This window comes from Melospiza melodia, chromosome 30, assembly GCF_035770615.1.
Source record: "Melospiza melodia melodia isolate bMelMel2 chromosome 30, bMelMel2.pri, whole genome shotgun sequence".
Classification (NCBI taxonomy): domain Eukaryota; kingdom Metazoa; phylum Chordata; class Aves; order Passeriformes; family Passerellidae; genus Melospiza; species Melospiza melodia.
The window spans coordinates 4769538-4792659 of record NC_086223.1 but is presented as its reverse complement, the minus strand read 5'-3'; the positions used below and the strand labels follow the sequence as shown (position 1 = coordinate 4792659).

General features: G+C 45.1%; 1 protein-coding gene across 4 annotated transcripts in view; it reads right to left on the bottom strand.

Annotated features, from left to right (window-relative positions):
• GPATCH8 (G-patch domain containing 8) overlaps positions 1-23122 on the bottom strand; it is a 57325-nt gene that overhangs the window by 32550 nt on the left and 1653 nt on the right. For 2 of the 4 annotated variants that reach the window (XM_063178678.1, XM_063178677.1), the window contains exons 2-4: positions 7803-7877; positions 2139-2156; positions 1-73 (exon numbers count right to left, since the gene is read on the bottom strand). Coding sequence is in view for 1 of the 4 variants with exons in the window: in XM_063178676.1 (XP_063034746.1) it covers positions 1-73; positions 7803-7877 (148 nt within the window). In the remaining 3 variants the exon portion in view is untranslated. Of the gene's footprint in view, positions 74-2138; positions 2157-7802; positions 7878-23122 lie in introns of those variants that run through there. The other 2 variants (XM_063178676.1, XM_063178679.1) reach the window with 2 other exon arrangements.

Genomic DNA, 23122 nt, shown 5'->3' with positions numbered 1-23122 from the left:
CCTGCAGTGACTTTCCCAATCCCTGGCCCAGCTTCCAGCCATGTTTCTGGAGTAAGCGATGTCCAATATTATCCTGACAGACAGAACAGAGAAAACAAACCAAAAATATTCCAATAATATATTCTTCCCTTCCCACTGACATTTAAACATGTGATGAGCAAGAGATTTTTTCTACATATATATGCATGCAAAAAAATGCTACTGAAAAGGCAATATATGCCCAATAAAGGGAAAGACAAATGTCAAAAATTGCTGGCTAGAATTTTTCCAGGGGGATGGGGATTGGGGACGGTCACTTTCTGATGGTGTGCTGGGCAACTTTTGTGCGTCACGTTTAAAAGAAATCAAAAAAGAATAAACTAAAAAGCAATGTGGAAGAAAAGAAAGTGTACCAATAAAAATTGACAGTAAAAAGCATAAAATCAAGCTATTTATACAATCATATCCATCACCTAGACAGCACCACTTAAGATTATTTTTTTTTTGTAAAGAAAATCTACAATGTGTTTAGTCATTTTGTTTGCGTGTCAGGCTTTTATAATACTGAGTAAGTTGTAAGTGCAAGACTGCCCCACCACTAGAAACCAAAACACAATCAGAGCAAAATCCAGGCTAGACTTGATTGGGTTTTTTTTATATATGTATATATATATATAAACTAGCATGCAGCCAATATTAAACTGAAAAAACAGTGAGGTTAGTAAAACAAAAAATAAAATAAAATCAATTAAATAAAATGAGCTCAAGCACAGACTGGGTGATGCATTTCACATGTAAACTAACAAAAATACTAAGATGTTAGAATGAAACAGGCCTAGCAATAAGTTAACAGCAAGGAACCATTAGTGCATGTAGGGGAAACAATAAGCATAATGTCTCATCTTCCTAAAAAAAAAAAAAAAAAAAGCTATTTTGGAATAACTGGAAAAGTACTGACGCAGCAATTAAGTGTCAGCTTTTGGCAATGGGGCTGAGCAGGGCTCAGTGTGGAAATTGTTGTGTTTTCTGCAGGGTTTCTGCCCCCACACAAAGAGCAGAGCACTCACAGCACCCTGGAACCACCTCCATCTCCTCAGTTCACCCAGCTCCTCAGAGAAGGACTCTTGGCTGGGGCCTTGTTCACCTTCCCATCACAAAAAATAAAAATAAAAATCAGGTATGAACTTGTTGATTATTAATTATCATCAGGCAAACCACAAGCTAAAGTATCACAGAAATATCCTGAATTATAACAGGATGTGACTCCAGAACACTGAGTGGTACATGGAATCAAAAAATAATTATATCTATATGCTGCAGGTTTCTTTAATTAAATAACAGTAATCAACAGAAACCAGAGTAGGTTTTGTCACTCCACAGTGAAGAAAATGACCACAAAGGTTTGCACAACTTTGGTGAATCAGCTTGAAAGGCACAACCTTCCCAAAGATATTGGCTGCATGGATACATTTTTTCCTCAAAAAGATGTTATCAAGTACAAATTTTGGATTTTTTTTCTGATATCCTAATAAAGTCAGACATTTTTGTATTCAAGAAATAATGTACATTTTTCCCACACTTCTGGCTCTGCCCCAGGACATAATTAGGGCTAGATGGAAAAAAAATTTAAACCAAGGGATGTAAGGAAACTTCTGGGGATAAAAGGTCAAATAAAAATTTTAAAAGGAAAAAAAAAGAGGAAAAAAAAAGGAAAATAAACCACGAAAGAAAAATAAAGAAGGATGGATCTCCACCACAGGCACCCTCTCTGTTGGGAAGACAGAACACTTACCTGCAGGCCAATCCCAAGGACCACAGAGTGCCCCATCCTGGCACACAGGGGCTGCAGCTTGGGATATGTTTGGGATATTATTTTAATTTTAATTGCCCTACCCTGAACAAAGGATCATTAAATCTAAAAGTTGGTGCTGACAAAAATGGCTGCGTTTTCCAAAAGGGGGAAAAAAAGAAAAAGAAAAAAACAAAAAAAGGAAAAACAAAAGAATTGAAAGGACAAGGAGTACTTTGCAGTCTTGGCCAGGGGGAGATGAGACATTGTGCTGACTGTGTGTGTTATGAATGCACTAAAATAAAGACAGATGAAGCAGAACGCTATTCCAAAAGCAGTGCAAGTGGAGTGAAAGCATTTCCATACGAACCTGGCTTTAAAAACTGGGCTGTCAAAAGAACAGTTAAATGTAACACAAAGTAAGAAACTGTCCAATCACTAATGGTAGTTTTTTTTTTTCTTTTGCTTTGTTTTCAATTCACTGCTTGCAAGTAATGTATTTATTAAAGAAGAGTGAAAGCATAAAATAAATTCAACAAGTCAAGACCAGCTGGGAGATTCAAGAGCGGTGTGTTGTGACTGACAGTGAAAGGGGAAACAAATGTTAAAGGGAAAAAGAAAAATTTAGAAAGGTTATACACATTAGCACCACTTTTACAGACCCACTCAAGAGGATGGTCCTGAGTTGTTTGACATAAATTGGAATTATGCCTGAACATTGCCCTGTCTCAGTTCCCAGGAAGGGGCTGTTCCCCCCTCCAGACTTTTCCATTTGTTTATTTATGCAGTAGAACCACTCCCTAATTTTAGATCCTACTCAATTGAAATGGAGCATCTCCTGTTGCACTGAATAAGGAGAACAACTCCAATAATTTAAAATTAACATTTGAGTTGCAGCCTAGCCATCATTTTGCTCCTTTCTGGCCATGCTCAGCTCCTCCCTCCTTTTCCACTGGCTAACCCAGACCTCTGATGGAGGCAGACTGACAGAACTGCTCTTCAGTGCAAAAATGAAAATCCTGCCCTAAAAATTAAATAATGGAAGGCCAGGCTTGCTTAATCCCTAATTACTAGGGAGTATCCAGGGATATTGGGACCAGAATGTGACATGGGACAACAAATGTTGCAACAGCTGACAGCTTTTTTTTAAATGCAGTTTTAAGTGAAAGTTGTGTAAAGTACAGCTACTTTCACATAGAAGAGATGGGGCTTTGCACAGCAAGCTTCCTGCCCATGTCAGGAGCTGTCAGACTGTCCCCACATGCAGCAGTTTTCCTACAGAAGAGCTGCAGTGATGCACAGAAACACCCCAGCCCTGGGAGGACACTCCTCATTCTCAGCAAAGGCTGCCATGAGTCTCCTCACCTTCCTCCTCTGCCATTTGGAGCTCCTTGTATTACAGCACAATAAAAAGTACTGAGGCAGCCAAAATGAGTCTCCCAAAAGGTGTTTGGGTGAGCAAAGGAGCTCTCCTGGCCCATGTGGCCACAGGCTGTGGATTCTCCATGCAGCAGCTCTGGGTGGGACAATGCCAGCTCTACTGATGGACAGCTCTGCTCTAAAGACAAAGCAGAACTTCTCCAAAGGTGTAGGAAATGCAAGGCCTTGGGTCTGCCAGACCTTCACAGAGCTGGCTGAGGTAAAAACCCTCATCCAAAGTGACTAACTGGCCTCCCAGAGCCCCATCCTGTGCCCTGACAAGATGCCCTTGCTTGCTTTCCATGCAGATCAGTGATTCCTGAGCAGGACATCCCCAGCAGAAATTTCTGATAAAGGTTTGGCCAATAGAAAAAAAATTGCTGACAATTAAAAGATGGGTAGAAGCCCAAGGTTTTGATGATGCCTGTGGGATGTCACCCACAGCAGTTTTGCCTAGCACAGGTTTTCCATGAGATCCCATCACTCATCCCAGCTCGGGCAGGAACCATTCCTCTCTTGAGTGGCTTGTAAGCTGTGCTGACTGTGTATGGAGGAATCTATAAGCAAGGATCAGATGCTACTGGGTGAACCCATGCAAACAAGAGGTTGAAAAGATTCCCAAAACAAAACCTAGAGCTCACTACAGATGACACAATGAAGACCAGAGAGAAAAGCCAAATAGTAATGCTACACCATTCAGCTTCCAGAAGCACATTATTTATAGCGCTGTCCACATATGGCTGCTGCTAAATGTCAAATCAGCAGCCTCATCAAATGACACTTTGGAACTAGTGGAGTCCACAGATCTGTACAGATTTCCAGTGCCACAACCCAGCTCTGCCTTGGCCAGGCTGTGCCAGCCCCTGGTGCCCAAGCACCACTGACTGCAGCCTGGCATGGGGCTCAAGGCACCCTCGAGGCACTGAGCAGCATTAGAGAGAGGGGAAAGGACGTTTGTTAGTCAGGACAAGGACAAACTAACAAGCTCCAGGTAAGTGGGTGATTCCCAGTCTGGCCTCAGCGTGGCTCCACCCCTGACACTGCCTGCACGGGGCCAGGGCTGCTGCTGGGGGCTCTAAGGGCTGTCTGCTACTCCATCTGCACTGCTGGCACGAGGGAAACCAGGAATTCACAGCAAGAGACTCAATAAACAAGTAGAGATAAGGAATTAACATGGAGAAAATCTGGCTTCTATTAAAGCTGCAATAATTTGTGACTTCCCATTCCAGTACCTGAACTCAGTGAACTCAAAATGGCCCAAAACAAATGCATGCAGCTTCTTGAGTTTAGAAAAAAAGGGTGAAGTGCTCTGATTTTTCATGGACATCAGTAACTGCACTGACATGAACAGCCAGTGTAAGTGCAGCATCTTTCAAAGCACAACAAGAAAAAATGTTACTTGTGGGAGGGGGGAAAAATATCAGTTATTTGTAGCTCTGAAGAGTCCATTGATATGAAATACTTTCTTCAATTTAGTCATGGAAAACAGCTGGCACTCATTCAGGCCATGTCCATCCCTAGCTCTGGCAGCTCTGCTTTCCATAAATGCACTCTGGTTAGAGTTGCATGTTTCAGAGCAGACATCTTTGGCCTAAATGAGCTGCACACAGCAGGATTTCCACAGGAACAACAACACCAGCAGGCTAATTGAGGACATGATTCAACATTGTAATGATCTGTAGACTCCCAAACCTATTTTTCCAGCCACCTTTGAGTTGCATGCTGTAGCAGTACAGTCAGCACCTCTCAACAGATAATGCTGCAGAGATGGATGTCACATCATGGGGACTGTCACAGGGACGTGGCACAGGAACACTCCCCCCATCTCCAAACACCTGCAAGGCTCTGGAGCACCTTCCTGGCACTAAAATGTGGGAAACTGGAGCACCTTCCTGGCACTAAAATGTGGGAAACTGCAAGGAACACATTTGTGAGAATATTCTAAATCCACTCTTTGTTCTGAAGAATGACATTTTAACTGGGAAGCACTTTGATCTGCCATGGCCATAAACAAAGGGTGTTCATCACCCAAACTGCTTCCATACCATGAAGCACAGGCTCACTCCTGACTCTGATTCCTTGGAAAAGGCCAGTTGGATTGCAAACAGAGAACTGGTTAAGGATTAAAATCCAATTTTTTAATGTTGAAAATACTTAGATGTGTGGTAGTTCTTAAACATCAATTTACCTTTCCTCCTTCCCTCTCAATTTTGGTTCTGGGTGAGCAAACAGCACAAAACAGAAGAAAAAAAGGCCACAAAATCAGAATGAACCCTCCTTTCCTGGTGAAATATCTTGCAGGAGAGGTACCTCACTGAATTCTGCCAAGGAAACTCTCCCTTCTGCTCATGTGTGTAATTTGCCAATTCAAAGAGCACACTGATCACTAACAGTGTGGAGGCAGAACCACCTCCACAGGTGTCAGGAAACACAACAAAGTCATTCCTGCTCCCCAGATGGGGAATTAAGGAATGTGAAACCTCAGAAGTGACCAGTTTGTTTCTGACACCACCCTTGCTCAGGCCAAACCCTCCCCTTGTGCAGCAGCCAGAGCTGAAATCCTGGCATTTCACTGGCACAGCTGCCCTGGGAAGTGCTGGAGTCACCATCTTGGAAAGGCTCACAGGCCATGGAGATGTGGCATTTGGGGACATGGGTTAGGGGTGGCCTTGGCAGTGCTGCAGGATTGGCTGGACTCACTGAGTTTAGAGAGATTTTCCAACCTTAATGATTCTGTGATTCTCCTATGTCAGATAAAAGAAGAGTGGAACAAACTTGATTTTAAAGAACAATTTGAGGTTTAAACTCTTTCTCCTCACAAACCAAGCCATTCTCTTGTCCTCTTCACCCAACTGTTTTCAATTAGGCTGAACTGTACCTACCCAAGGAGTTGTAAAGATTAAAAATGTCCTGACATTTGGATAGTGAGAGACAAGAATAAAATATTAAAGCCATAATTTAATTTATTTTTTCTGCTGCAGCTCAGCATTAATCAAAGTGCACAAAGCATTACTTCTGTGGAGAGTGAGATCTGCACAGTGAGCCCATGTGGGCACAGGGTACCTGCTCATGCTTTACACACTTCCATGGGCATCCTACCCTCTGGAGCACCAGAGATGTCAGCTGTGACCTCTTCTATTCCTCTCTGTAATCTGTGACCTCTTCTATTCCTCTCTGTAATCTGTGACCTCTTCTATTCCTCTCTGTAATCTGTGACCTCTTCTATTCCTCTCTTTGAGAAAGCACTTTTGGAAATCAGCTAACCAGTCTAGTCTGTAAGCAGCATTTGAATTATTTTGAAATGCTAATTTCCAGTGTGGCCCAGAGTAGGCTACCAACACATATTTCCCATTTTATTTCCATCCAGCTTGGCATTTGAATTCAAATCCCCGTGTCCCAAGGTAAGACTGAAGTATTCAGGAGAAGAGTGAATACAATTCCCATCTCTGCAGCATTATCTCATGCGTCATCAATTACTGCCATGCCTAAATCTAGCATCATGCCAGCACATTAAGACAGTAGGTACTATATGCAGTGTTCACTGGACCAGAAGAACAGAAATAAGAAGGGGAAAGGAAACCCTAGAGAAGAAATTAAAATAGGCAGACCGTGCAATACAAACCAGATCATGGCTGCTTAGCTAATATGGGCCAACTGCTGCGGAAGAAAAACGTCGAACACCCCAAGTTGTGTAAATTTTTGGTAAACATCTAACACGCACACAAACACACACAACACCAACCTACACACCAACAAAAATACACAGTGGGCTCTGGCTAACCCTGGCTCTTCTAGGGGCTGACTAACGTGGAGAAACTTTAACTGAACTTCAATTCATAGGCAAAAGAAACACTTGATAAATACTTAATAAAAATCTAGAATTAATCAGAACACCAGTAAGTGTCCCTTGATTATTCACTGTAAGTTTTCTTGTTTCTGAAATGAACCTTAGCTAAGGCTAAATGCTAAATGTGGGTCCAGTTTAGGCTGAACAAGCTGCTGTGCCTAAACCCAGCAGAAAGTGCTTGGCAAAGAGAAAAATTAAGAAGCTCCAAGAAGATTAAAAAATCAAAACTAAACAAAACCTATTTCTTTCCTCATCTTACAGCAGGAGTCTTCACACCTAACTGAAGGTAAAGCAATTTTAGAGAAAGGCTCAGGGCAGCTTCAGCCCCATGGGGAAGGAGTGCTGGCCTAACACTGATCCCTGTCTCCATAAGCCAGGTGTCATTCTAACACTTTAAACACACCAGTACTTTTCCAAAAATATAAACTAAAAAGGATCAAAATGTATTTCACTATACTATTCCATCAGGTTCACATCTAAATTAAACTGATTCCTCAAAGAAAAGTACAAAACCTTAAAATAAATATCTCTGAACGAATGCATTATTTTAAATAATTCCTGAAATATGTTGAACTCGAATTTCAGGTTTTAGTTCTAGGACTAGTTCAAGATGAAATCCCAGGCCCACTTAAGGTCAGCATGCACTTTACCACCAGTTACCCCTGCCTGCCACCAAGGTGCCCACTGCTCTCAGATTGCCTGCATTCACATCAAGGAGCATCCAGCACGCCGAGCTCCGGGAGCGCTGCAGCTCGGGGGGGCCCTTACCGATTCGATGGGCTTGTCGAGAGACGCCTGCTCGATCTCCAGGTGCCCCTCCTCATACTGATCAAAGTGATTGCCCTGCAAGAGAAAAACAACCAGGCTCAGCTCCACAGAACACATTTCCAACAGTTTAGTGTCCACACACTTTGGTTAAAGTGTTATATTTTATATAATGTTGATAATAAATGAACCGGTTAAATACAGGCTCAATCAGTGTATCAGCTGTAAGTTTTTAGGTTTTTTTGGTCCTAAGTCAATTTGATGACAATAATAAACTATTAAAGTTGGCAAAATACCAAGCATTTACTGGATTTTTTCCTTAGAAAGTCTATGAAAACACAGAGCACAAGCATCAGTGCCAGCATGGAAAGCACACACGACAAGGAGCAGCAGGAATGGGTGTGCCCACCACTAAAAGGCTTTCCCTGCACCAGGAATTTGCTTGAGGGATCCAAGTGATTTCATACACCTAAAGGCAACAAAACCCCACAGTGGTACCAAAGGAAAGCTGTCCCTGTGCCCACAGTGTTGGTCCATGGTGAGGAGCAGCCCTTGCTACAAATCTGAACTGAATGTATCCATAAAACTTTTCTGTTTTGCTGTGCCTTAAGACAATGAATCAGAAGAACACAAAATATTTTAACACTTAAATCCAACAATTAAATAAACCCTAAATGCTGGATCTGTTGAGAATACATTCATACAAATGTGAACAGTGATCTGTGTGTGGAAGTGATCCTCAACACACCACACAGCCTTATTCCTGAAGCAGCCCCCTTGCCAGTTGATCACCATCCTCCTTGGAAAAATTCCATCTTCCCACATTTGGGTGAACACTGAGCATGTAGGTTCCTGAGCCAGCATGGCAATGGCAATATTTGATCTCCAGAACAAGGGTTGGTGCTGGAACACAACAGTGAGGAGCCATTTCAGGAAAAGCAAACACCTCCACTGCAGCTCTACCATAATTTGAGGTTTCTGCAACATCAAATTCCTGAGATTTCCAACATGGTGAACCATTTTTGGCTGTTCAATAGGTCCATGATGCAACACATCCACTGTCACTGACACAGACCTGGAAAGGTCTCTGGTACCCACAGTGGTACCAAAGGAAAGCTGTCCCTGTGCCCACAGTGTTGGTCCATGGTGAGGAGCAGCCCTTGCTACAAATCTGAACTGAATGTATCCATAAAACTTTTCTGTTTTGCTCTGCCTTAAGACAATGAATCAGAAGAACACAAAATATTTTAACACTTAAATCCAACAATTAAATAAACCCTAAATGCTGGATCTGTTGAGAATACATTCATACAAATGTGAACAGTGATCTGTGTGTGGAAGTGATCCCCCAACACACCACACAGCCTTATTCCCAACCTAAAGCAGCCCCCCTGTCAGCAGATCATCATCCCCTCTGGAAAAATTGCATCTTGCCATGTTTTTGGTGAATACTGAGCATGTAGGTTCCTGAGCAGGGCAGCAATGGCAATCTTTGATCTCCAGAACAAGTGTTGGTGCTGGGCCATTTCAGAAAAAGCAAACACCTCCACTGCAGCTCTACCATAATTTGAGGTTTCTGCAACCTCAAATTCCAGAGATTTCCAACATGGTGAACCATTTTTGGCTGTTCAATAGGTCCATGATGCAACACATCCACTGTCACTGGCACAGACCTGGAAAGGAAACACTCAGACCTTCCAGCTGCACACTTGGAAGCAAAAGAAGTGAGATTCCTGCAGCTGGGATGAGACCAAAAGCCCCTGAAGGGGGTGGTTTCAGTGGGTTCCCAGGCCCCACTCAGTGTCACAGCAACTCCAGGAGGTGCCAAGCCTTGGCTGCCACCCCCACTGCCCCCTCAGCACCTCTGGCTGCTCTGTGCACACCAAACCCCTGGCAGGCTCTGTTTGCATCCCAGCTCCACAAGCCCTTGGAGCAGGAGCACACAACACTGCAGCCAAGAGAAACATGTTGTCACCTCCTCCTTGCACCAGCACCAACTTCTCCTTCTGCAAGAATTTTAATGGGAGCCAGCATCTGAAAGAGCAAACTGCAGTTGTAACAGACTGACAGCTGGAACACTACAAGCCTCCAAAAATCCTCTGGAAGGAGTGTTCTATGCGGCAATGTAAATCTGCAAGGGAACATCCTGAAACCTGGCGCCAGGAGAAGGTGCTTTGATGCTGGGGCCCCAGTTCCAGCCCATCCTGGTGGTGAATTCACCCTGGCCATGCTCTGCTCCTGGGCATTGCCTTTCCCATGGCCTCTCCAGAGCAAATCTGGGGTTTCATCTACAGGCAGCAATCCACTCCCACTCTTTTTTTTTTTTTTGGACAGCCTTTAAGGAGCAAACTGAAGGCAAACTTACTATGCACAAGCAGTCGTGGAGCTGCTTTGGAAGGCTAACAAAGCTCAGAGACAGCGTGGTGTGGATGCACAGACTGTGTGTGTGAGGAGTCCAGCAGCCCACACCAAAACACACCAAAACCCTGCCTTAGTGTAAAAAAATATAGTGTACAAAAGAACCAGAGCAGTCAGGAGTGCAGAGATTTCCAACACTGGCAAAATACACTGCTAAACTTCATCTATTAAAACATTAAACTCATATAATGTTCAGTTAACAGATGAAATCCTCTCAGCACAAACCCTGTGCCTCCTTTCACCTGCTGCCTGCAGGTAGCTCGGCACAGACCTATAAATTATCAGGAATAGTTAAATATTGCTGCCCACTCCTCTGGGGGTCCCTGCAAGGTACTCAAAGCTGTTTTTACCAAGGGCAGCACTCCTGGCTGCTCTGAGGCTTCACAAGTCCCTTCTGCAGTGCTTAAAACAACATCTCCTCCCTGAACCATGCAAAAGGCTGAGCACTCCCTGTGCTCAGAGCATCAGAGAGCAAACAAAGCCTTTATCTCTGAGTTCTGGGGATCCCACCACTACCCACTCCATGTATTTTGGGGGTTATTTTATATATTCATATTCTTTGGGGTTTATTATGTGCTTGATCTCTACTTGTTCCTGGTCCAAACAGCTGCAATATTAAAAGTGGAGCTTTGCAGAGAGGCAGGTGCTGCCTGTCTCTAAGTCCTGGGAATAAAAAGGCCATGGAGCACAGGAACAGGCCCTGTGGGAATGCTGCCAGCCTGCTCCTGCCTCAGGAGGCAGTTTCAGGCTTGGAAATTCAAGGCTTCAAAATAACAAAGTGTCCAAACAGAGCCAAAATCAATACTCATCACAGAGACAGCTCTTTATTTATCAATATTCAGAATAAATGATAAAGGGAAAATTCCCTTGCACCATAAAGCAGCTCATCCTGGAAAAAGGCAAGCAGACAACCCAATGGTTATTGTGAGGTTGGATTTATGGGGGTTCAGGCCAGTGATGTTTAATCAGGTAAGAGAAAAATAAAAATGGTTCCATGGCTATGGCCACAACAATGCTGTTTGCCTCCATGGGGATCCCAGGCCTTGTGGAGCTGGAAGCAGCACAGTCTGTCCCTTTGCTGCTTCATCCCTGGAACTGGCTAAGGAACAACTTGGGGGCAATTCCATCTGTTTCCTTCTTCTCCAATCCTACAAACCAGTGCATGGAATGTATCCATAAAACATTTCTGTTTTGCTGTACCTTAAGACAATGAATCAGAAGAACACAAAATACTTTAACACTTAAATCCAACAATTAAATAAATGCTGGATCTGTTGAGAATACATTTCTGGCAAACACAAACCCCAAGCACTGACCATGTTTCAGTATAACTTTGAATCTTCTGCAGACCTGAGAGATGCTTCTCACTTCACAGGAAACCTTTATGTGAAAGGATTCAACCCCATGGGTACCAGGATATGAAATAAGAGCTGCATTAAACCCAGCACTACTTAAAACCTGTTCCCAAACCTTCTTCCTGTATGGCTTTGTTGCTTTCTGATGCAAGGTGAGGCAACTTGGTTCTGAGGAAACGGCATGGCAACCCAAACTCTCCAGGGTCACTCGGGCTAAGAATACACGTGGACACCAGGATGGTGGACGGCTCAAGACTTTTATTGTCCCCTCTCGTTGGGTTTTATACTGGGAAAGTTTTTTCTCTACGTCAGGGGGTCTTACTTTACTGTAATTGGTTAGTAAGGAGTAGAAAGTTACTAATGTTAGGGGGGACTGCATTCTTGGGTGATCCCTTATCACTAGGTGTAAGGGGGAGAGGAATCTTGCTGCTTTCTGCGACATCGCGAGATTTTCTGAGTGCCTGCCCCTATCTACCACAGGCTTACAGAGCTGCAGTAAATTCCCAGCCCTGGGAGCTTCAATGCTCCTGTGGACAAGGATTTTGGGGCTGACTGCAGCCCCCTCCTCCCACTCATCCTCTGCCCCTCCATTTCACAGCTGTTGTTTCAGGTTTTCTCACTTCTGCTTGGTGAAACAAGATGTGTTGCACTGTCCCTTCCTCACAGACACTCCTGCATCCACCCTGGGACAGCAGAGTAAGATGAGAGGCTTCACTTAAGCACCATTTATTGCTCTCTGTGCTACAGCAAGTGCTCTGACACTGGTGTTTCCCTATAACCACACTGAAATTCAATATATTTTCCTACTCCATGAGAAGCGAGCATGCAAACACTCCTCATTACACACCACACACACCACTTGGCTTCCTTGTGCATTCTTCTCCAGGAGCCAACATGTTTGTGCCCTGTAATTTTTGTGTAATATTGTCTGAACTTTGGCTCTCTGTGCACTCTGGTTACTCACAGTCACATGTTCTTTGCTCTCTCCTCCTCTTTCCCATTGTCTGAACTTTGCTCCAAGCTCTTGGCCAAACCTTCTCAGAGCCCTCACACACTGAATATGGCATTTGAAACATCAACCAACAAAAGCTGCCTCCATGTAGGAATTCAACTCTTGTTCTCCCTTTTTTGGACAGTAAATACTTTGGAGCCCTGGCTCAACAAATGCCATCTTGTCCAAGATCATACCCAGAGGAGTTACTTCGTTTCCTGGGACAATTCAAGTTAATAGTTCTGGGGAAGAGCATTGCTACTTCCTCCCTACTTACAAGGTCCCAAACACTGTGGCAGTGAAACTAAACCCAGGCAGCATCATAAAAAAAAATGTAAGAAACTTAATTACACTTTCATCCCAAAATCCTCAGTGGCAAGAAGTGTTGCCAATAAACCACTCAGTGCAAGTGAAATGAATTGTTGATTACAGCCCATTTATCACAGTTATCACCACAGAATTCACTCTCTCTCTCATACAGAGGTGCTCTATATGAAGCAGCTCTTCAGGAAGGTGAGTTACCACAAAGCACACAGGGGAAACCCTTTAAAATCTTCACAATGACAAGAAGAAAATCCACTCTGTCTTTTCCTCTCACACCCCAAAGGGTGTATCCCAAACCAGAGCTGGCTTATGAGCACTGCCTGCATTTCTAAGACACCTAAAGCACCACCAACACAGTGACAAAATAAGGATGAGTCACTTCAAGGGCTTTAGGCCATCAGAGCTCCCTGGATATGAATTCCTGAACTGCCCTGTGCATGAAGCATATGAAGATGTCAGCATGCAGAACACATTCCATCCAGTGCCCATTCCTGATGGAATGAGCGCTTTCTTTGCTGAACAGCCCTGAGTTATCCATGTATTATTCCCAAAGAAAATGTGGCTGGGGACACAGAGCTCCTGGGACACAAAGGAGCAGCACAATGGGGGTGTGGGGGATAAATTCAGGACCCCTCCCCTCAGCTGTGCCTGTCACACCAGCCTGGGGTTATTAACACCAGAGAGGATCAGGTGAGTTATAAACCCAACACAAGTCAGACAGCAAGAGCCCAGGATTGGAAAATCTCCAATCACAAGGGACAATGCCTTCAGTGCTGTGACCAGAGCAAAATAGGAAAAGATTCTGGCACAAAACCCTGGGAGCATGAAAGCAGGGCTGGCTGGGGAGGGAATGGGCAGAATGCAGCTGCTGAGACGTCACAGCAGAAAAAAATCTTTATTTCCATCCCTCATGGATTGCAGGACTGGCTCTGAACTGCTGCTTCGTGAGACCACACCAGTAAGAACCTAAAGAAAGCAATTTTGCAGAAAAGCCTTACTATACTCACTGTTATTATTTCTTAAATGCACTGGAAAAGAGCACAGCATGATCATGACTGCTTAACTGCACTTGAAAAGAGTGAAGTGTGCTCCTTAAGATATTCAAAATTTAGTTTTACGCTAGGAGAGTACCAGAAAAAGACTCCAAAAAAATCCCATTTATATTGCATTTACCTTAGAAAATGGAATTTTAAAACATTAAAGCAAATCAGCACCACTTTTTCATATGCTATTTATCCATCAATTCAATCAATAAATCTTAAACTCCAAAAATGTTACATCAAGCCATAAAATTGAGGGTTGTTACCCACAAGTATCACTTGAAAGCATTTAACCAAGCCCACTCCCAAAAGCCCTGCAGGCATTAGGCTGAGAACAGCAGCTGAGACACGGGAATATCCACAAAGATAAACGAGTCCCCCCAAAAAAGGCCATTTTCTAGTGAGGATAAAGCCAGGGCAGGCCATGTGAGCAGATCCCAGAATGTTTTGCTGACATTTCCTGCTGCCCTCCTGGGATGGGTCAGCACAGATGCAAGGTCTGAGCACAGGGAACTGGAGCAGCATCTGAGCACAAGGCAGGAAATGCCATCTTGCCAGATTCTCCCTCTCTGCACACTCATGGAGCAGGGGAAAAAACCCTCTGATCCCAGAAGTGAATATCCTGTTAAAATTGAAATTTTCTTTTTAAAAGGAGATGGAGCAGTTACAAAATCTTTAGATGGATAAGGCACCTTCACATCCATGCACTTTTCCCAAAGCCGGCTCCCAGCACTCTTGCACACGTGGGTGAATGCAGCCTGTCCAGCACAGGCACAGTGGCCAGGAGGTCAGGGATGGCTCTGCTGAGCCCTGAGGGAGCACCAGCCTCCTGCCTGACCACAGCTCAGGAATTTCAGCGCTCCACCACTGACACTCATCCCATGTTGGATTTAGTTCTCTTCTGACAAACCTCTCCAGCCGTGCTGGTTTCACTTCTCTGCACAGTGAGGCAGCACCTGCAGCTGCAGTGGCACACGTGGGACAGGCAGGACAGAAACTCATTCCAGGCATGGATGAGACACAGGAGGTACAAGTGCCAAGGTCTGCTCTGATTTATCTCTGGGGCTCCATCACCAACATCACCACTGACCTCACACTGAGTTTCAGCCAAGAGCAGGGGGGAAGGAAGGAGTTTAAACTCCCCATGCCTGACTGTTGTGTTTATTACACAGTGTGGGATCTCAGCACCTCAGGACTGATGTGCAGAGTGACCGAGACCACCCTCGGGGTGCTCGGGAGTCCTGGAATGTTGCCAGAAGTGTCTGTGGCTGGACTTTGATCCTACACAGGAGACAACACCTGTATGAGGATGGGAGGATTTCACTGGGTGAATGGTGAAGGGATAAGTTAATTAGAGTGTGAAACACAGGGTTTAGGATTTCTGTACAGGGGGTTCTAAAGAAGTAAGATGGAGGAATTGGGGCATGTCCTGTCCTTCTTCTTCTTCGCCTCCATCTTCTGTGGTGATGTTGGCACTTTGGGATTGGTTATTACTAGAAGTGCATTGATCAATAAGGGTGACAAGTATTGGAGGGAAAAGGTAAATATTGTATATGTAATTTTGAGTATAAAGATAGGTGACCGCCCCGGGGGCTCTCAGTGTGCTCATGGCTGGCTGCTGTGCAGACCTCTGTCAGGCTGAGAGAAAATCTTTTAGATAAACGACTAATAAACACCGAGACCGAGAAAAAACCTGAAGCCTCTTCTCATCCTTTGGAGCACGGGCTGCCCAAGGCCATCTCCGGCCATAAATCAGCCGGGAGAAATCCGGCAACACACAATTAAAACATAACTGGTTTCTAATACCTCTGCAAGATGCACACCTCCCCACACAGGCTGCCTGCAGATCTCAGTAGTAATTCATGCTGCCCTTTGCAGCTCAGCAGGGCCTGATGACTCCATACCATGGAAGGGCTCCAAAACGTAATTGATGCAGACAACCATGTTGGTGTTTAGAAATGCATCCAAAGAACTCAAAAACAACTCCAGCAAAGTGTGGCTTACAGTGTTTTTTGAATATTCATTATGTACCCAGGAAAAAATACATTTTTAAGAGCAACATGCACCTAGGAGATGGCTCCATCCAATCCTGGAAACTTTCTTGGATAATTATAAAGGCCACATGGGTTCTCAAACCTATAAAAAGCAATACAAAAGCAACTTTGTATTGGCACCTGAAAAGCCTTTGTTAATGCTTCCCAGAACAAAATCATCCTTTTTCCTGTTGTTCCCTGCAGTGTCTGCAAAGACACACACACAAAAAAATCACAGATTCTTTCCTAGCAACACAGAGGTGAAGCATTCCCAAACAACATGTTCTCACTGCCCTCCACACACCAGGAATTGCTTTCCCTGGAATACAAGTGGGAAATATGGACACAGCACATCTGCACACCCCCAGAAACAGCTGAATATTTACAGTCAACATCTTGTGAAAGCTGCAGCAAAACCTCATTTTCAGCAGACACACACATCAATTATTCCGAGAGTGCTTAACAGGAAAATCCTCTCAAGTCAGGACAACAAAAGCAATCACTCGAGACTTGGAGATGAATTTAAATTGGCACCGTTTGAAAGAAGCACCTTGGAATTGCACATTGAGAAGCTGATGGCACCTTTTGTTTACCAAACTAAAAATTAATTCTGACAAAATTCTTCCTGCTAAGTCCAAAACCACTGAAAGCCCACTCAGCAGAACACATTTGAGACTAGTCACAGGTCAAGCAGTTTAAACCAAGAAAAAAATAAAAATACCCACTTAGAGCTGTCCAAACAAAAACACACTCCACAGCTCAGAGATAAACAGCTTGTACCACACAAGGAGTGGGAGCCAGAGGCAGGTCTCTGCTTTGCATGCTTTGGCACCAACCAAGAACAATTTCATGTCTTTCAGATTCCTTCTGCTGCACCCGCAGCAGCTGTGGATGTGTTCCAGCACACGAGGGATGCTCTGCAGCCCTTCAGAAAGCTCTGCCCAAGAGCCAGCACCTGCCTCACTCACCCAATTCTCTCTTTGTCATTTTTAATGTGCCTTGATGCTGCTGCAGCTTCCAGCACCCACATTTCATGGCTAACCAGGACCTTAAACAACCACAGAACCACGGGAAGGGTTGGGTGGGGAAGGACCTTCAAGATGATTTGTGCCATCCCCTGCAGGGGATCGTGTTCCACTATCCCAGGTTGCTCCAGCAGGCCTTGGACACTCCCAGGGATGGGGCAGCATCAGCTTCTCTGATAACCTGTGCCAGGGCCCCAATTCCTTCCCAACATCCCATCTAACCCTGCTCTTTGGCAGTGGGAACACATTTCCCTTATCTTGTCCCTGTCTCAAGTCCTTCTCCAGATCTCCTGGAGCCCCTTTAGGCTCTGAGCTCTCCCTGGATCTTTCTCCTCTCCAGGTGAGCACCCCCAGCTGTCCCAGCCTGGCTCCAGAGGGGCTCCAGCCCTGGAGCAGCTCCGTGGCCTCCTCTGGACTCACTCCAGCAGCTCCAGGTCCTTCCTGTGTTGGGGACAGCTCTGCAGGTGGAGTCTCACCCGAGCAGGGCAGAATTTCCCCCTCACCTGCTGCCCATGGTTGGTTCCTGGGCTGCCAGCACAGCTGAGTCACTGAATTTCCCATCAAACAATCCCCCCTGTCACCCTCAGAGCTGCTTTCAACCCATTCTCCCCCAGCCTGGATTTGTGCTTGGAGCTGACCTGACCCAGGTGCAGGACTGTGCACTTGCCCTTGCTCAACTCCAGGAGGTTCAGATGGACCAACATGTCCAGGTCTCTCTGGATGTCCCTTCCCTCCTGTGGGTGACCACAGGAGGCAGTACAAGGCAAAGAGAAACCACCCTGCAATATCCAAGGTGTAATCTATTTACCACTATGAACTTCCAAGGTTCCATAAGATTATCTGCCTTTGCTTTCTTACCACGGTGTCTGACTTGATAAAGAATTGTTTCAAAACCCAAATCTCACAGGAAATCTCTCTCAGGAGCACATTAAAGGATTCAAACTCCATTCAATACTGTTATTGTGCACTTGCTCTTGCTGAACTCCACAAGGTTCACACAGACCAACCTGTCCAGGTCCCTCTGGATGTCCCTTCTCTCCCACAGCAGGCAGTACAAGGCAAAGAGAAACCACTCTGTAATATCCAAGGTGTAATCTATTTACCACTATGAACTTCCAAGCTTCCATAATATTATCCTCCTTTTCTTTCTTCCTACAGCATCTGACTTGATAAAGAATTGTTTCTAAACCAAAATCTCACAGAAATCTCCCTGAGGAGCACATTAAAGGATTCAAACTCCATTCAGTACTGTTACTGTGCACTTGTCCTTGCTGAACTCCACAAGGTTCACACAGACCAACCTGTACAGGTCCCTCTGGATGTCCCTTCCCTCCCATGGGTGACCACAGCAGACAGCACAAGGCAAAGAGAAACCACCCTGGTGGAACAGGGTGCCAATTATGGAATATTCAAAGTGTAATCTATTTACCACTATAAACTTCCAAGCTTCCATAATATTATCCTCTTTTTCTTTCTTCCTACAGTGTCTGACTTGATAAAGAATTGTTTCTAAACCCAAATCTCACAGCAATCTCCCTGAGGAGCACATTAACATGACTCCAGCTCCATCCAGTACTGTTATCAGTGACCAGAGCAAACAGAGCAGCTCAGTTTGCAGATCAGGCAGCCCAACAAAGAGGGAACAGCAGAGGATGTGTTGGTTCAGAGCAACCTGACCCCAAGAGTGGCTTCAACTCCCCAGCACCACATCTGCCTTCACAGAGCCCTGCACAAACACAGGGCTGCACCAGCAGCCTGGGAAATCCCAGTTCAAACCTCCTCACAAAACACGGCAGCAGAAAGGATGAAGATACAGTCCAAGGGTGTGCAAACACAAAAAAATAAAGCAGGAAATAGATGTTTATCTCTCAGTAAAAAAAAAAAGATGTTTATCTCAGTATATTATAGCAGGTAAGAGTCTGCTCCTCTGAGCAAGTTTTCCAATTACAAGTGTGGACAACTTAGAATGCAGAAAGCTGTAATAACACAGAACAATAACAGAATTCAGAGCCATTAATGCTCTCAGAAGCTAAAATTGAGCAGAAATGCTGTATATGCCTTCTCACAAGAGGACAAATAGTAGTAATGTGTGCTTTGGTGCAGCAGAGAAGGACATAATGCTCAGCAAAGAGCTAAAAATAAAGAAAATCTAGAAGAAAAATTAAGGAAAATGCAGCTTTCAATGGCTAAACTACCAGAACAATCTACAAAGGAAAATGTTCCCCATCACCAGTTGTCTTCAAGGGAGAGATTCTGCAGCCAAACACAAACTCTTGGACTCAACTGGGTCAAGATGGGAACTGAAACTTAAGTGGTACCTGGATATTTAAAGCCACCATCCTAATACTAACTTCTAATATTTTGGCCAAAATCTCAAATTACCTGCCCATGGAGCTGTCTGAAGGGAGAAAGCAGCAAGAATTACTACAGGTTTAAAACCATGTGGTAGGAGAAGAGCTTCTGTCAGCTGAGGAATGCTGCCCTAGAATGCAGCAATGTTTTTTATCAGATGAGCTCCACATTCCCACCCATGGTGGCAGAGCCTGGGGACAGGGGGGGTCTGTCCTAGAGAAGGTGACCCAGAGAAGCTGAGGTGGCTCAGCCATGGCTTGTGGGACTGCAGGACAAAGTGTTTCCTTTTCCTTTCAGCAATGGAGACCAGCACTGTAGGACAGAAGGGACAAGACTGGGGGAAGGCAGAACCAAGGCAGGGAAGGTTTATATAAAATCACCTCCCCACGTGAATCCCAGAAATCCAACTGAAGTTCAGACCCTACTGTGATGTTCTAACACTGGAACCAAAACTACCTGATCTACTTTAGCACACATTTTCCCCCAGCCCCCTCCCCTCCCCACTCACACAGGGAGGTTAAAAACATCAGTCACAGTTCTGTTCCTGCTCTGCTCCACTGAAAGGTCAGAACGTCCTGCCAAGGAGGTAAGAGCTCTATTCTTCCCCTGAAATCCAACCTGAATCAAATGATAAATTAAGATCTCAAAACAATTCTGACAGATCTTCTAAAATCTCAGATTAATTCTTCAGTTAGAAAACAGCCCATGGAAAGGCACAGGCTGCCTCCTGATTCTTGCAGCTACTGCTGCCAAAGGCAAACTCCCAGCCCAGGGTCCTGGACCAGCTGAAAGCTCAGAGTAACAGATTCTGCAGATTCCAATCCTCCTTCTCCACATTAAGTTCTTCTTTTCCCAATTAGTAAAGGCAGGCAGAGAAAATGCCCCTGTTTATCTCTGTGCAGGGCCACCCTGAGCAGCTGCTCCTGCTGAAGGCCATGGAAAGCAAATGCTCTCCCCTCAGGCAGCACCTGGGCAGTGAATGAGGCTGCAGCCACGGCCACTCTGGTTAAGGATGGATCCCAAACCCCCTCAGTGCTGGCCCAGCTGCCCAGCAAAGCGCTGCCTAAGCTGCTTGGGAGCAGAACTCATCCCTGACATTCTGCCAATTAAAAAGCACAAAATCCCCCTGCCAGCAGCACTCAGCTCAACCTGCTGGAAGCAGGCAGGGCCAGAAGCAGTGATGTGCTGGCTTAGCTCTTCAAATCCTTTGTGGAGGCAAAAAAAAAAAAAAAAAATAAAACCACCTATCTTCTTGGAATTAGCAGGCTGGGATTGAGACTGGTCACACTTGCAGGCAGCAGGGAAAAGCAGGCTTGGCTCTGTGTTATTCCATTGCACAGACCACACAACAGCACAAAAACAAGAGACAGAACAGCCTGTGTTCTGTCTGGCTAATGATGGCAGCAAGTGCCATGTACGTAGGAAGAGGAAATTATTGTACACATAGACACATATGGCTGGGAATATTTCTGCTTCAACAATGAAAAGGAGAAAAATGCAGCAAGAAAACATTTTCTCAACATCTGGGAGTAAGTGGGAGCTCCACTGGATTTCAGAGAGACATCCATGATATTTATTCTTTGAGCTTGCATACCTGATCTGAAGAATAAAATCACTGTAAATGCTTTCAAAATAGCACTAAAAATATGTATTTACTTATTAAAAATATGTATTTACTTATTAAAAATATGTATTTACTTATTAAAAATATATATTTACTTATTGCAGCAGTTTCATATGTTTATACAGGTTTCATTAATGCTCCCACATTATTCTGTTATATTCTGTATATTCTGTTAGATTCTATATTCTGTTAGCATCATCTCCAGCTATTGTTCAGAATTCCTCAAAGTTGTGGTGGTTCCCATTTGTCTGTGCCAGGGGACAGTGGCACAGACAAGTGACACAGCCTGTGACAGAGAAGTTCCCCAGCCCTTCACCCCAAGAACTAAACTCAAAAATAACCTCTCCTGGATGGAAAATGGAAAAAGGTTGGGATTTATTTGGATGAGCCCCCCAAGACTTCACTTGCCACTGCAGAGCCCAGAAGAGAGGCAGGAGAAGGAAGGTCAGGGATGTCCCCTCTCCTCCATTAATCCATTTCCCTGCCCAAGCTCCCAAACAAAGCCCTGTGCTGGCCTGGGAAGGGGAAAACCCCCAGGACAGCAGAGCACAGCTCAAGACCTTTCTGGGGAGCTGCCCTGAGGTTCAGCACCTGCAAAAGCCACTCCAAACCAGGGGCTTCCCAAGTTTCTCTGAGGTTTAGAGCTGAAAGCAAAAAGGGAAGAGGATCTAAGCCTTCAGTGTGGCTTCTAAAGCTACAGAGCACAGCAATGCTGGGAGGAAAAACCCAAGGGCTGCCCAGTCAGCTCACTGCAGTGATGCTCCAGTGCCATTCCTGCTCCTTTGCAATTTCAGCTTCCAAACCCCCTCAGCTTCTGTGCCCAACACAGAGAGGAGTCACTACAACCTCACCTATACAATCATTCTCCTCTCCCTCCACACCATGACCTTCATCCTTAGGGAGGATATTTGACTTTCTTATCCTTACACAAACCACTCTTTTCCACAGGACTCGCAGGGAGGAGCATCCCTCCCTCTGCAGCTCTCCATGCCCACCTCACCCCTGTGGCTGCAGCTGTGGAAGATCCCTCACTCCTCTCATCTCTCCAGTTCCCATCTGACCCCTCTGCCCAACCCAGCAGGACCCTTCTCCCCTGAGCACCTTTCCAAGCACCACAGACCATGGGCACCTTCTCTTTCTCAGCTGATTTAGGTCCTTTTTTCCTCATTTTCCTGCAGTGCTGAATGTTTCCATCCCAGCCTCCTTGATAGCACTGATCTTTCTCTAGTCAGGCACAGGGAGGGAGAACAGCTCCCAGCAGCTCTCACCTTTAATCCACTTTTCTCCAGCATATCAGAAGCTCAGAAAGCTGAGGATCACCTCTGCTAACCCTGCCCTGCCCACAGTGCTCAATCTGCTCTCTTGCCAAACTGATCCTCCCAACCCAGACTCTTCAGCTTCTCTCCAGGAAGGCAGCTGATAATAATAACTCTGAAATGCTTTTTTTTCATTAGCCACATCCCTAACCCCAAGATATCTGCCTTTCTTCCAAGCAGCTAAAAGGTTCCTTTGACCTCTTTACTCCCAACCTTTTGTTCCTCTCCCTCTCTCCAAACTGCTACAGAACCTTTCCCTTGGAGGGGATCACCCCAGAACAAAACCCAAGAGCTCTCTGCAGCCTCCCTCCCCCACTGCATCCATCCCTGAGCAAGCTGTGTCATTTCAGAGCCTGTGTCCCTCTGGCCACGCTCCCTGGGACATGGATCACATCTAGAGTCACACCTGCCCAAGGACAGACATCTCACCCGCCAAGGCACTACAGCTGTGTGAAAAGGGCACCCCTAACAGCAACACAAACACTCCTGTTGTGCTGTATTTGCAGAGCAGGATTTACTACAGAGGCACACACAGGTGTATTTTTACCTGCAAATGCCCAGCACAGCGAGCATTTCCTGCATTCCACACCCATGTCACAGCTCAAGCAATCTCTGGCTCAATACAGAGAGGAAAACTCAAAAGTCTTGTCTGAAAGTGATTTTCAACCTCATTTTTCCTTCTTGTTCAGCCAAAAGCTTTCCTCCATCAATATACTGTGGAAAAACTGAGATTGCCCAGCTGTCAGGGGTAGGTGCACACACCCTGAGCCCCCAAAATCCAGTGTGACCTTGGCCCAGTCCCCCTCACATCTCCTCTTCCACTGTTTTCACCTTCAGTGCTCTGC